This window comes from Hevea brasiliensis, chromosome 2 (assembly GCF_030052815.1).
Source record: "Hevea brasiliensis isolate MT/VB/25A 57/8 chromosome 2, ASM3005281v1, whole genome shotgun sequence".
Classification (NCBI taxonomy): domain Eukaryota; kingdom Viridiplantae; phylum Streptophyta; class Magnoliopsida; order Malpighiales; family Euphorbiaceae; genus Hevea; species Hevea brasiliensis.
In genome coordinates, this window is record NC_079494.1 from 1,130,098 (window position 1) to 1,144,711 (window position 14,614).

Below are 14,614 nucleotides of genomic sequence, written 5' to 3' on the forward strand. Positions count from 1 at the left end.
CATAAAGACTTTTGGAATTTTACTAGACAAGCATGTGCAAGTTGGCCATTGAAACATTATTTTAGAAAATTATACATATAATGCACCGCTTTGATATTTAAATTATAAAAAAATAAAAAAAATAATAAAGCAAAATACAAAATATTAGTTTACAGTATTCGCATTGGGTTACATCCATAAATATATTATTTTTTATTATTTTTAATAATAAATTATTAATTATAAGATTAAAACTAATTACTCATCATTTACATATATGATATTTTTACAATAATAAATATATTAGTTAGTTCTCTTAATTATTACAGCACGCATGATATTTTTAATTATAATGGACAAAATATTTCTCACCAAGAGATATGAATTTTTTCTCTTAAATTTTATGTCATTTCTCTATCTTAGATCGAAAGTTTTTTTCCTTAATGTGAGTGCAATGAGTGGGAGCCATTTATCAATAAACAAAGTCAAATTCTCAGCAATCGACACATTTACTCTCTGTTAGGGGTGAGCATTATTATATTTGAACCGAATAAACTGAACCGAACCGTTTTAATTCGATAATTCGATTCGATTTTTAAGATAATTAAATTCGATTTGATTTTATATTTTAAAAGTTTTAGTTATTTCGATTGGATTTGGTTTTTGAGAGAAAAATTTAATTGAATTGAACCAAACTAAATTACTTTATTGATTTTTAATTTGATTTATTTTTATAAGAAATTTATGAATTATATGTAATTTTTTATATATATAAATTGTTTAATTTTATTGAATAATGGTTATTAAGTTCAAACTAAGGTCAAAATTAGACTAAATGTAACACCCCTAATTTTTAAATTAATTATTTTATAGATAGATATTAATATTTTATCTTGTTTAAATTTTAAGAAATTTTTTGAAATTTTTTGAATTTTAGAAATCGAGTTCGATTTTCTGAAAATAGAAAACTTTGATGATTTTTAAAAATTAATTTAAAGACCACGTGACAAAACTAAAAATATATTTGGACTCTACGAATTTTTCTGAGTTTTTTAGAATTTTTTTGGAATTTTTAGGCCTCATTTTCGGTCTCAAGGCAGAGTAAAAATTTAAAATTTTGTATACTGAATCGGACCGACCGAATCGAACCGAACTGGATCGGATCGACTAAATTGGACCGAATCGGACCGATCGAATCGGACCAACCCTCTTCCTCTTTTTCTTTTCTCTTCCGCGCGTTCCTATGCCTTCTCTCTCTCTCTCTCTCTCTCTCTCTCTCTCTACCGTTTACCTCCCTCCACCCCTCGCCGGCCAACCACCGGACCAGCCTCCCCCACACGCCGACGCACCTCCAGGCCACCTCCCCGCCGCCGACCAACGCTCCAGGCTGCCGAAAAAGTCACGCGAAGTCCCCCCTTGCGCACAGTGTGGAATATGACATTTAGGACCTTGTATGATAGGTTCAGGAGTATGTTTCCGGTGTGGCCAGCAGGGTCATTTTGCTAGAGAATGTCCAGTGTTCAGTGAGCCACAGATGAGGTCACAGGGTTCTATTGCAAATGTTCCTCGTCAATTGTATCCTGGTGCTTCCAGCATGGCAGATGATCGATTGATGGCCGAGGACAAGGAGTACGTGGATTTAGAGGCAGGTCAGGAGGTAGAAGTCAATAACAGGGTTCTACAACGCAGGTAGGGGTCAAGCTCGGGTTTTCACCTTGACCTACTAGGATGCTCAAGCTTTCAATGTATTTGTGGCAGGTATTCTTCTAGTCTGTTCCTATGAGACTCGTGTTTTGATAGATCCAGTGCTAAGCACTCATTTGTCTCCCTAGTTTTTGCCATGAGATTGGGTAGGAGCTCTACAACTCTAGAATGCCCTTTGTCTGTAGCTATCCCGCTTAGTGACAATATAGATGTGGATATGATTTTTCTGAGTAGCCCAGTAGTAGTGAATGAAATAATCCTCCCAGCAGACTTGGTTCCTCTACCAGTAATAGATTTCGATGTAATTTTGGGAATGGAGTGGTTGGTAATTCATTATGCCACTTTAGACTGCAGGAACAAAAGGGTATGCTTTCATATACCTGGTGTGGCAGAGTTTAGCTTTGATGGTGATAGGAGCGTGGCTCCATATAACTTGGTGTCAGCAATTAGTGCTAGAAAAATGTTGAGGCGTGGATGTCAAGGGTATTTGGCATTGGTGATAGATACATCTATAGAAGGTTTTAACATTGAAAATGTTCCTATTGTCAGAGAATTTATGGATGTCTTCCCTGAGGAGCTTCCAGGGTTGCCACCAGGAAGGGAAATAGAGTTCTGCATTGATGTTATGCCGGGTATAAACCCCATATCAATGCCGCCTTACAGGATGGCACCAGCAGAATTAAAAGAGTTAAAGGAGCAATTACAGGAGCAATTACAGGAGCTTTTGGACAAGTGTTTCATACGTCCGAGCAGTTCACCCTGGGGCGCTCCTGTTCTATTTGTGAGAAAGAAAGATGGGTCCTCGAGGTTGAGTATTGATTATAGACAACTGAACAAGGTGATTGTGAATAACAAGTATCCACTTCCTTGGATCGATGATCTGTTTGATCAGCTCCAAGGAGTTAGATTCTTTTTCAAAATAGACTTACGATCAGCTCCAAGGGGCTAGATTCTTTTTTTGGCTATGATTATTATAAATGCACACAGAAGGTGGGGAGAGCCAGCAACCCACAAGCCATAAATACTTTATGGGCACAAGGTGACACCACCTTGAGCATAAAGTCTGATTTGAGGACAGAGTTTCAAACTTGTGCCTTGTCCAAAGGGAAGAATTCAGAAGATAAAGTCGTAAGAGATGAGATGCTCTTATACTCACCTAGTAATAAAAAAACAATATTTTTCAAAGATGGATCATTGATATGATCATAAAGATTTTTGGAATTTTACTGGACAAGCATGTGCAAGTTGGCCATTGAAACATTATTTTATATATATACCTCTTTGATATGTAAATTATAAAAAAAAAATAAAGAAAAAAATAAAACAAAATACCAATATTAGTTTAAGATATCGGCATTGAGTTATTTCCATGAATATGTTATTTTTTATTATCTTTAATAATAAATTATCAATTATAAAATTAAAACTAATTACTGATTATCTCAATTACACGTATGAGATTCTCATAATAATAAATATATTAGTTAATTTTCTTAACTATTAGAGTATGAAGAGCACTTTTTAATTACAATGAGCAATCTTTCTCACCGATAGACATGAATTATTTCTTTTAAATTTTATATTATTTCTCTACTTTATATCGAAATTTTTTTCCTTCTTACAAGTGTAATAAGCAGAGTCTAAATTTTTAACAAGTAGCACAGCTACTCTATGCGATCGACGACAGCTCACTCTATGAGCTAAAAGTCATGATCGTCAATGAATGAGGCCATTCTCTTCAATGTGTGAAGTCATTCTTTATGGGCAAAATCATTAGCTTTATGGGCTGAAAAGCCAAATAACTTTATTTAATAAGAAATTTTACTTAATTTACAAATAACACTATAATCCTATGTCTATTGAGAAATATCTCTTCTATTAAAATAAAAAAGAATCCCTAAATCTTAATAGAATTTCAAGTTATAATTATAATAATATATAATATAAAAATATAAATGAAGAAATAAAATTTACTGATTTGAATATAAAGTTTATATTCACATAAAAGATATGAGAAAAATTACATTATTATAAAAAATTATAATTATTTAAAACTATTCAGATCCCAGTTTAATAAGATTAATTGCATTGTAATTATGATTTATATAAAAAAAATATATATTTAAAATTTTAAATTATATTACAATTATAAATTAATAATTATTAAAAAAGGGTATACAGAAAACTAGAATCCTTATCTTGGGAGAAAATGCAGGGTGGGACGTCAAATCAAAGGAAAGCAATTGTTGGGTGGTGGAGGTGAAGGTGGGGATGGAGCAGATCATATCCGCTGCGAGGGATGTCCATCCGTCATCAAAGCAAAACTATGCCAATTAGGTTTCTTTCAGCCATTTTGACAAACAGTTTGTTTGCAAAATTGAACAAATACTAGCGGCCGATTGCAGCAAAACAATTTTTTTTTTCGCCTGATACCTTAGTGCCGAGTCGGCAAAAATTATACAGTTGGGCATGAAGGTGCACGAGTGCTGAGCATCGAGTGCCACCAATTTCTTGACATTTGGGTAATTAAGCGCGCGGATTGCTATCAAAGTTTGATATTTAACTCACCTTGGGAAACACTTTTTTTTTTTTTAATGTCCTCTTTTGGAAAACTTATTTTATAAAGTAATAACCTTTTTTAGGATTTCCAAAATTTTATATATGTATTTAAAGGAATTTATAATTTTTTAAAGTAAATATTTCGAAAATTTTTAATTTTTTAATTTTTTTAACTCATTAAATTGATAAATTAAAAATATTTAAATTTTTTTAAATAATAAAAAATTATAAAAATTTAAAACTATAAAAAATCTCACTTTAAAAAAATTTTACTTTATCTTATTTTCTTTCAAAACTCTATTTTTAAAATAGCATTTAATATTTTGATCAAATTCAAAATACTAGTTTTCTTATTATTCGATAATATAAATTTATTTTAATATTTAAAAGTTCACGAAAAATTAGAAGTTCATAAAAAATTATTCCTCATAGTTTTTATAGGTTGAGAAAATATTTTAACTAAGATCAATAGGATTTTATCACTATTTTTATATTTAATAGTTAATTTAATAATTATTTTTACTGAACACTTTTATTTTAATAACTATATAAACAATTAATCACTATCCGCTAACAGTTAATAAATCAGTTAACAGTTATTAAAATAGTTAATAGCTTATAAAATAACTAATATTGCTAAATAAAGTCTAAATCGAGTATAGAGTTTATTTGCCATTGCAATTAAAATTTTATTGGGAAAATATTTTTTTAATATATTAATTAAAGAGTATTAAAAATTAATTTAAAATTAAAGACTTAATTATAATAATAAAAATAATAAAATATTATTTTTTTAATAATATTATAATATTTTTGTATTTTTTTCCCTGAATTTCAATGCTAAATGAAATTTTAATCTTTAAATTATAAATATATAATGAAAGAATATTCTTAAATAGAAATAAAAGTATATTCTTTATAATTAATGAATTTTAATTTAATAATATTAAAAATATATTTATAAACATAAGATATAGAATTCAAGTCTCTATCAAATTTAAATGAATAATAATAATAAAAATAAAGCATATGCTTTATAATGTTGAACTTTCAAACTTTCAAGATATTATCAATAATATGAATTTTGAGGGCCAAGAGACTTGTAACCTAATTAATGGACTTTTGCAATTGTATTTTATTTTTTAAAAAGGTTTAGAAAAAATATTGAATCTTCATAATCTTCATGCAAACACAATAATGACTTTTCAAAGAGAAATAAAGAAGATGAATTACATAGGCTATGTAAATATCAGAAAATAAAGAAGATGAATTACATAGGCTATGTAAATATCAGAAATGGGTGGCACTTGTTTTTTCATGCCAGGCCTAGCAAGGATGGATGGTGATATGACCTAGTGGGAATTTACCTTTAGAACTCATTAGTTCATTCTTCTTTCCACACCAGCAAGACACCAAACAATGGATAAGGACATTTGGGTTTGGATTTACTGCTCTGGTCCTCTCCTTGACCCTTATCCATTAGCTTAGGATTCTTACACCTTGCTTGATAGAGGTGAAAAAAAAAAATTGACCTTTCATTGCCTTTATTTTGCTTAAAGTGAACATTTACTAATAATTAATTAAGTCCATTTTTTGCACTTATTGAAAACTTGAAGTTTCTTATTTCACTTACCCAACTAAATAAGATCTTAATATCAATAATTGGAGGAAAAGCTTAAGCATTCATGTGATCAATCAATTTCTTAGTATGATTGCAAAAGGTGTTTACATACAAACAGTACTTCCATGAACTAAGGTGTCAAAAGTTCTGGTGCAAGGCATCATCATGATGAAATGACTTATAACAACTGCTCTGTTTAGCCATTTTTCTCAGGGAAAGGGAGGTAGCTATAACCTCACTTTCAATGACAATCAAAAATAATAATCAGTGAAATTTATTATTTAATTTTTATATTTTAATAAAATTAATTATTTAATATTTTTATTTTATAAAACATATTATATTATTTCTGTTAACTCTTTAATCATTCTTATTAATTTTTTTATACTTAAACTGTTTAAATTCTATCTCACTTATTTCTTTTATAGTTTTTTTTATTTATTCTCTTCTTCACTCACGCTCTTGACCTCTCATTATTTCCTTATTTTTCATCTTTTGATGGAAGATAATATAAAAGGTTAATCAATTCCACTAAATTTCTACATAATCAAAATGATAATTTAAAAAAAATTATTTTTTAATAGAAAAAATATAAAAATAATGTTAAGGGAATTGAATGAAAATGCATGAATAATTTTAAAAAATACAAATTCAAATTTAGTTTTCAAATAGCAAATTTTTTTTTTATAAAGAAATATATTTTTTTAAAAATATTGTATTTTTGAAAATATAAGAACTCATTATCTAGTTTCACTAAAAAAGAGATTAAATAATAGTTTAAGTAACAAGATAATGAGCACTTGAATATAAAAATAAGCAAGCTAGTTTTGATTGACAACTAGAAAATCCTGAATTAGCCAAGCAATTGAAGAACAGACAATAATTTTCTTCGGGCTTACGCACAGGATGACTGAGTCCAAGTTATGCACATATAATAAACAATATAGGATCAACTCAACAGAGTTTTTGCTTACATTAATATAATGGATTGATTAATTAGTCTGTCCTACAATCATGCAGAGTAAGTAATACCCACATGCTTGGCACTCTAAAACAAAAGAAAAGCAGAGTAGATTGCTAAAGAACATATTGAGAAAAATACAACAGACAGTATCCAAATCACAGCTAAAGATTAAATAAGCAATCGATGGGTATCTTCTTTGTAACTTCAATTTAATGTGGCAGGAGAAATTAGAGGTAGAAGTTTGAATTTATATCTCAAATTTGTTCGGTCTTGGTCATAAGTTGTAAAAGAGCATTTGCTTTTCTCTGGGCTCTATTGGTTCCGCTGGTTTTGACCTCAACTAAATGTTCATATACACCATACTGAAGTGCAGCAAGTATGAAAGATGAGTTGTTTGACCCCAGCTCAAGAAGGACTGATGTTGCACATTCCTTGTTCTTTGGGGTGCCTTCTTTGATGAATTCTACAAGGATTTCAATGAATGATAGCTGCCCAATCTCACTCCGACCCTCAGGATGTGACACGAGAAGTAACAAGATGGAGAGGGCCTCATCAACCATACCTAAGTTTTTATCCTTGAGCAACTGAAGTAAGGGCGGAACGATGCCAGCATCAATGGCTCTAGCCTTATTTGAGTTGTTGAGAGATAAGTTAAACAGTGCAGTGGCAGCGTCTTTTTTTCCTCTCGCTGTCCCATTCTGTAACAAGTCTACTAATGGTGGGATGCCATTGGATAGGCCCACAGTTACCTTGTTCTCATCAAGCATCGATAAGCTGAACAAAGCTGCTGCAGAATTCTCCCTAGCCTCTCTACTTCCATTCTGCAAAACTTCTATTATAGCTGGAATGGCTCCTTCTTTAGCTATGAGTCTCTTGTTAGTCTCATCAATTGATAAATTCAACAAAGCTGTCACGGAATTCTCTTGAATTTTAGAATCTGGATAGGACAGAATTTGAACTAATGGCGCTATTCCTCCATTTTTGGCAATCAAGATTCTATTCTCAGAATTCTCTTTGGAGAGAATACGAATCTTCTTCACAGCCTTCCTTTGCATTTCCAACTGAGTAGAGCATAGGTCCCTAACTAAAGAGCAGATTTCCTCACTGTGCTCAGGGGAGCTCTCAGAGGATGCAAAATCAGCTTTTTTGGGGAGGTGAAATTTGTTCTCCTCACACCATTGCAAGATTAGGTTTCTAAGGGCATAATTTGGTGCAACCGACAGGTGAGCCAGAGTTTCTCTCGTCTTTGGACAGGTCCGGTGATTAGAGTTAAACCACTTCTGTATGCTTTCCCTTTCATATGTCTAAAGTAGATGACAAGAGAAAGACAATCATAAATTAGTTCCGTGGCAATAACATCATGATGTACTGATATATTTAAGACATGTTAATGTCTGATTTAATAAACATTGCAAATTAGATAAATTCGAAGCGAAAGACAATGGCAACTATAATCTTCAGCTGCTAGGACTTAAAAATTCTAAAGATGGCTCCCATCTAGTTGCAGTTTGTAGCTTTTACACCCTGCAAATTTTTATAATTGTTATTTCCAATTAGACCAGCCAAGATTATCGGTCTGAGTCAAATTTGCGACTGGCCTGGATCAAACCCATAGCCAGCTCTAGTCAACAGTTCAAAGGCTTGAACCGACCTTGTGAAAGAGTCACGTGAATTGAACTGGAATCACTTAAAAAAGCAGAATTGCCATTGAACTTGATCGGAACAAGCCTTGAATCGTGTTGAACGGAAACTGGATAGATTGAATTCTGGTTCATCCCCTTTCTCAACCTTGAACCAGCAATTCAGGCCTGAAACTCTCCCAGATCGGACTGGTGGGCTGGTCTACTTCCTATCCGTTCTGATAACATTGCTTATTTTTCCATAAACTTAGTTCAATTAATAAAGAAAGGATTCCCATTTGGAATATGAGTAATTACCTGTCCAGATGCAATAATAACCGGATCTGTCATTATTTCTAGTGTGATTGGACAGAGGAATTCGTGGGGAATGACTAAAGATGCGCACTTCTCCAACGTTTTAGACATAGAACGATTGTCTAGAACATCAGTTATTTCCATTCCTATAATCTCTTTGAATTTGTTCAGAAGATCAATGGTTTGCTGGATATTCTCTGCATTATGGCCTTGGCCTCCTCTTTCTTTAACAAGATTCCTTATGGCAATGGTTTCATTTTTCAGGTCTTCAACAGTATGTAAATCTAGCTTTTTTGCTAGCCTTTCTATTATAGCACTGTCAGCATTCCTATCATCATTTTTTGAGAGTACAACCATCATATCCATTGCAAGTTCTATATCCTGAGTATCTGTTCTCCCCTTTGCTCGTTTAAGCTGCACCCCCATGAACTCCACCTGATCAACAATTCAAATTTGCCTTACAGCTTTTTCATGATACTCATAAGAAATGAACTTGCAGAGATATGAAATGAACCAGCTTACAAGTGTCAATATAACAGACACTTCTTTTCAAAGAGTCATCAAACTGCTTGAAATTGCATGAAATATGGAATCCACACATATGCTATGCCAACACAATTAACACATTTCACCATCAAATGAGAGTGAAATCACACCATTGAAGCAAATGCATAAGCTAAATAAGTAAATAAAAAGAACCCTTTAATGAAATGAAAATCTTTAAACGACATACCTGTTCTTGCACCTCATCAGAAATTCCAAATTCATCGAAAGGCACACCTTCCAGAGCTTGGTATAATTTTTCATTGATTTTGCGAAATTTCATCATAAAAGCCTCGCTTTCCACAGCCTGAGATGAAAATAGATCAGAATACCCAAAAAAAGGAGAAAATAGAAAAAGCAAAAAAATCAAAATACTGACCAGATGAATCTTGCTTCCCTCATTGCAAATTTTTAGCAGCTTTCTGGCCAAAATAAACGCCTTCTTTAAATTACTCAAACAAGAAATACCCTTATCGGAAATTGGCGCATTGTATTCCCTGATCTCCTCTAGGAGGGGCAGCAGAAGTTTCATACGCCTAACCAGGCTAAAGCAATCTTTCTTATGCGTTCTCCGGTAATCTGCGAACTGAGCTACAGATTCGACGATGTTCAATATCTCTTGAACAAGTTCACTTCCATCTCGTGGGCTTGATTCTTTCGATTCAATTTCCTCTCCTCCTCCCCCGTTTCCTTCTTCCTCTCCATCCATCACCATCTGCTCCCTGTGATCGACCCAAGAAAACTAAGGCTTCCAGTGTTTTGGATATCTCAAAATCAGTGAGTAGATTTGGATTTTTCGGTTTTAGAGAAGATAGAGCTAATTAAAATTTGAAAATTAACGAGGATGTGGACAGATAAACGTGCAGAGATCAAAGAAACCCTAACCCTAATGTTCATGAATTATGCTATTGTCTGTCTGTTTGATGGCCATGAAGCTGTTGGCGGGCTTTCCGGTTTTTGGTTCTTAAATTAGAAACCATTTTGAAAGTTAGTTAATTCCTAACGGACATCATACTACGGAGAGAATATCGTCAAAGACTACATTTTGTGGGCCATGTTTTTATTTTTTACTAATTTTTTGTTGGCGGTGATTTCTTGTTTCCTCAACTCATAAAATTTTTTTGAAATAATATTATTTTCGTAAAGCATATAAGTGTGTAATTTTTATAGTATTTAAATTATTTTAACATTTTTCACATTTAATAAATTACATTACAATAGATAAATTTATTTTTCTATTTTTATTTTAATTTTTTAATTAAAAATACCACATTTCAATTATTTATTAATTTTTAAAAATAAAATCGATTTATTTTATTTTAAACACAATTGTATAAATAAAAAATTTAAATAATGCATGATAATAATTATTATAATAATTTAAAAAATACACAAAATATGTAATTTTAAATGTTGCATACGTCATTGATCTATTATGTCTAAATATTTCATCTGTCACTAGATGGATGAGTAAAAATAATAATAATATTACAGTAGGTACAACATAATAAAAAGTTTTAAATAGCACATATTATTAATTTTTTTTTAAATTGAATTATAAATTAAAAAATATATTTTAAATTAAAAGTTAATAGTAAGTAATAAAATACAACACTCTCTAAATGTTGTAATCACTATTTGCTCAATTTCACTCATGTAGTTCATTTTTTTTTCTTAAATTTCTTTTATAAAGTCTATTTTCATTTAAAAAATATGTATATAATGAGGAAAAAATGATTTAAAGATAGAAAGACTTCTTTTATTATTAGAATGAATAATTAGAAAGCTAATTAATGTAATTTTTTAAAATAAAATATTAATTAATAAATATGATTAAAATTTAGTGATTAAATAATTATTATTTTTTTAATTCTATATATATTTATTTATTTATAAAGACATTTGGATAGTGTGCAATTTTTTATCTCAAAAAATTTAATACAAGCCAACCTAAAAAATATAATAATAGTGCACATTAGCTGCAAATAGCACATGTTATTTAACCGTTAAGCCCACATTCAATTTGAGAGATCAAATGGTCCTTATTTATTAGACTTTTAAATCTGAGAGATCCAACGGTTATTATTTACTAGCCGTTACTTGAAAAATTTGGGCATAATGGGTTCTTTTTGACTAGTCTCTCCATTTCGCAATTGAAATCAAAGCTAGGAGGGCTTGAACTAATCTGTCTTTCTAGTTCTTTTATTGAAATTGATAAAGAAGCTTAACAGGATTCTTGAATTCACAGGTGGGATTTTATGATCTGGGTTTTATCTTCTGATCTTGGTTCTTTATTGAGGCTTCATGTTTACTTCAATTTGAACTTGATCAATTCAACATCTATGTGTAGATATTGGGTGGTTAACCGAATTTTGATTCATACTTTACTTTTATCTTTGATAGACTGTTATGACTGGACTAGACGAGAACCATCCGGGTGTGATTGGACCCGCTAATGTCCAAGGTGATGGAAATTTGAGAACTTAGCTCTTAATCCCTAACACAAGAAATGGGTTTTCAATTTTGCATTAATTTTAGGTGTTTTACATGACGGAGTTAGGAAGTTCACTGCGGCGGCAGGAAACAATTGCAGGGCTTTGAGCAACATTAATCGGAACATAATTGGAGCTCCAACTTATCCTTGTGCAGTCAACAAAGGAGGCTTATCGGAGTAAGTTTCATAGAACCTAATGTCTAATCTTCTGCTTGTTGCTGAGAGAATAAAAGAAAAGGAAAGAGAAGTAGATTTTTAGGAAATACAGTGACCTCTGCAAGAGATGCATTAGTTGGTAGTTGAAAGTAGTTATCTTCCCTATATTCATTTTTCTTTGTATTATGGGGTTTGCAACTATGGAAATTTAAAATGCGATCATCCTTCTTCTTTTGTTTCCTTTTTCTGTTCTTGCATCAACTGTAATAAACTGTTCCATTAACGATTCTTTGATGTTCTTTCTTTTTGTTTTCCCCTTAAATTAGGAGACAAACAATCTGCGGCAAGAACCCACCCATTCTAGTGCATCGACCAATCACTAGGTTAGTAACATACCCACTTGGTTTTTATTGTGAATATTGTCATGGGAATGCAAAATTTTCATCTTCTGAGTATTTCCACCCATATTTTTGCTGTTCCTGCCTAGCTAGCTAATAAGTAGTCGGAGGTACCTTTTTTTGCTATCAAAGACTTTTAGTTTGATAGACATACAAAATGAGCAATAGAACGAATTTAAATTATTTTTCATTATCAAGAAACCAAAAAACCAGCTACTCCTGTCCTTATTTCAAGCGAGTCAGGAGATTGCAGTATCATAGATGTAGAACACTATGAGTCCAATGGTGACTTTTCTGTGCCCATGTTTGTGCAACACGCAGAAGCAATTCTGGAAGAGATTGATCGCATGGTTTTTTGTCTAACACAACTTTTTTTCTTTTCTTTTTTTATTGTTTATATATATATATATATATATATATATTGTTCACTTTTGGGCAGAGTGTTATCACTGTTGTGGTTTCCTGAAGGATGAAGTTGAAATGGAAGATGTAGTTGAGGAGCCTTTTGTGGATATAGATAGTTGCGACAAGAAAAATCCACTTGCAGTGGTCGAATACATTGATGATTTATATAATTTCTATAAGAAGGCAAAGGTGAGGTAGAATCTCAATTATTCTACTTGATTTTGGACTAAAGCCTTGTTGTAAAAATGTGGGCTACTACAAAAATTCTCACATATAAACTTCTTTTTCTTTTCATGCCAAAGATACTATTTATTTTTTTTATTCTTTTAGAAAAAAAAAAGTTGTTCTGTTTTTTAAGTGGCTGAAAAAATTGTTTTATGTGAAACATTTTGGTGAGGGAAAGAACTAGACTAAAAAGAATGTCTGTTTATCCAAAAGGAGGTGGCACAAAAAATAATTTGAAAGCTTAAATTGTTGAAATGGGATGGAGTTTTTGATGTCGAAGAATTAGAAGAAGGTCGATCTGTCCTGTCCTTATATAGTTGATCAATTGGTTTCAGTTAAGCGGAAAAATAAGTTGAAGAAAAATACTGGCTTTTCAGTTCATTTGAACTTGTGCTGCAATTTTACTTTTGCAGAGATCCTCGTGTCCCACCAACTACATGGCACAACAATTTGACATTAATGAAAGGATGAGAGGTATCGTAATTGACTGGTTGATTGAGGTATGCAGTATAGCTTATTTGCTTGGCTAATTCTTAGGTGGTGACTCAAGGTTACATATGAATTGTTAACGAAGTTTATTGGAATTAACAGGTGCACTACAAGTTTGAATTGATGGATGAGACCTTATATCTTACTGTCAATCTCATTGATAGATTTTTAGCCATTCATCCAGTAGTGAAAAAGAAACTGCAACCGGTTGGGGTGACAGTCATGCTTCTTGCATGTAAATATGAAGAAGTATCAGTTCCCGTTGTGGAGGATCTCATTCTGATTTCTGACAATGCCTATAGTAGAAAAGAAGTGCTTGATATGGTGCCTTTTAAACCAAAGCATATCATGATATTGATATTATGTAATAATTGGGGCAAAATTTCAGATACTTGACATGTTTCTAATGCTCTGCAAGAGAAGTTGGTCGTTAGTTCCTTGCAGTTTAATATATCTGTTCCAACGCAATACATGTTTATGAGAAGGTTTATTAAGGCTGCCCAATCTAACAAGAAGGTTCATTGACAACATTTTCATGAATGATTGAACTGAAAAATATGTATCATTTTTTTATGAAATGATACTGATTCAATTGATTTTCGAGCAGCTTGAGCTTCTTTCATTCTTCATCATTGATCTTTGCCTGGTTGAATATGACATGCTCAAGTTTCCACCTTCCCTGTTAGCTACTGCTGCAATATATACTGCTAAGAGCACTTTTAGTGGGTCTAGGCAATGGAGCAAGACTAACGAGTGGTACACTAACTACTCACAATGGCAACTTCTGTAAGCGATCATTGGCATGCTAATCACTAAACCATGAACTAAAACCTGATGGTTTCCACTCATTTATAACCTTTCCTAGGATTCTATAGGGAATGTTCAAGGCTTATGGTCACCTTTCATCAAAATGCCAGAGTAGGGAAGCTCACGTGTGTACAATTCAACTCAATTCAACTAAACTTTTATCCCAAAAATTTATTAGGATCGGCTACATGGATTCTCTTTCTCCACTCTAAACGATATTGTGTTAAATCCTCTAAAATGTGTAATACTTTTAGATTATATTGTACTACTCTCCTCTAAGTCTGTTTAGGTATACCCCTTCTTTTCTTTCTATCCTCTAACCCAATGTGTTCTACT

At 31.9% G+C, this 14,614-nt stretch overlaps 1 protein-coding gene and 1 pseudogene across 1 annotated transcript; one reads left to right on the forward strand and one right to left on the reverse strand.

Annotated features, from left to right (window-relative positions):
* Window positions 1-6,798: 6,798 nt before the first annotated feature.
* LOC110660981 (U-box domain-containing protein 15) lies at window positions 6,799-10,181 on the reverse strand. The gene is made up of 4 exons (XM_021819458.2): window positions 9,684-10,181; window positions 9,495-9,611; window positions 8,765-9,196; window positions 6,799-8,131 (listed from the first exon to the last, which is right to left on the reverse strand). Exons 1-4 carry the CDS (start codon window positions 10,017-10,019, stop codon window positions 7,082-7,084), a joined length of 1,935 nt encoding a protein of 644 aa, XP_021675150.2. The 5' UTR covers window positions 10,020-10,181; the 3' UTR covers window positions 6,799-7,081.
* Window positions 10,182-11,713: 1,532 nt separating this feature from the next.
* Window positions 11,714-14,261, forward strand: LOC110660951 (cyclin-B2-4-like; annotated as a pseudogene).
* Window positions 14,262-14,614: the final 353 nt, after the last annotated feature.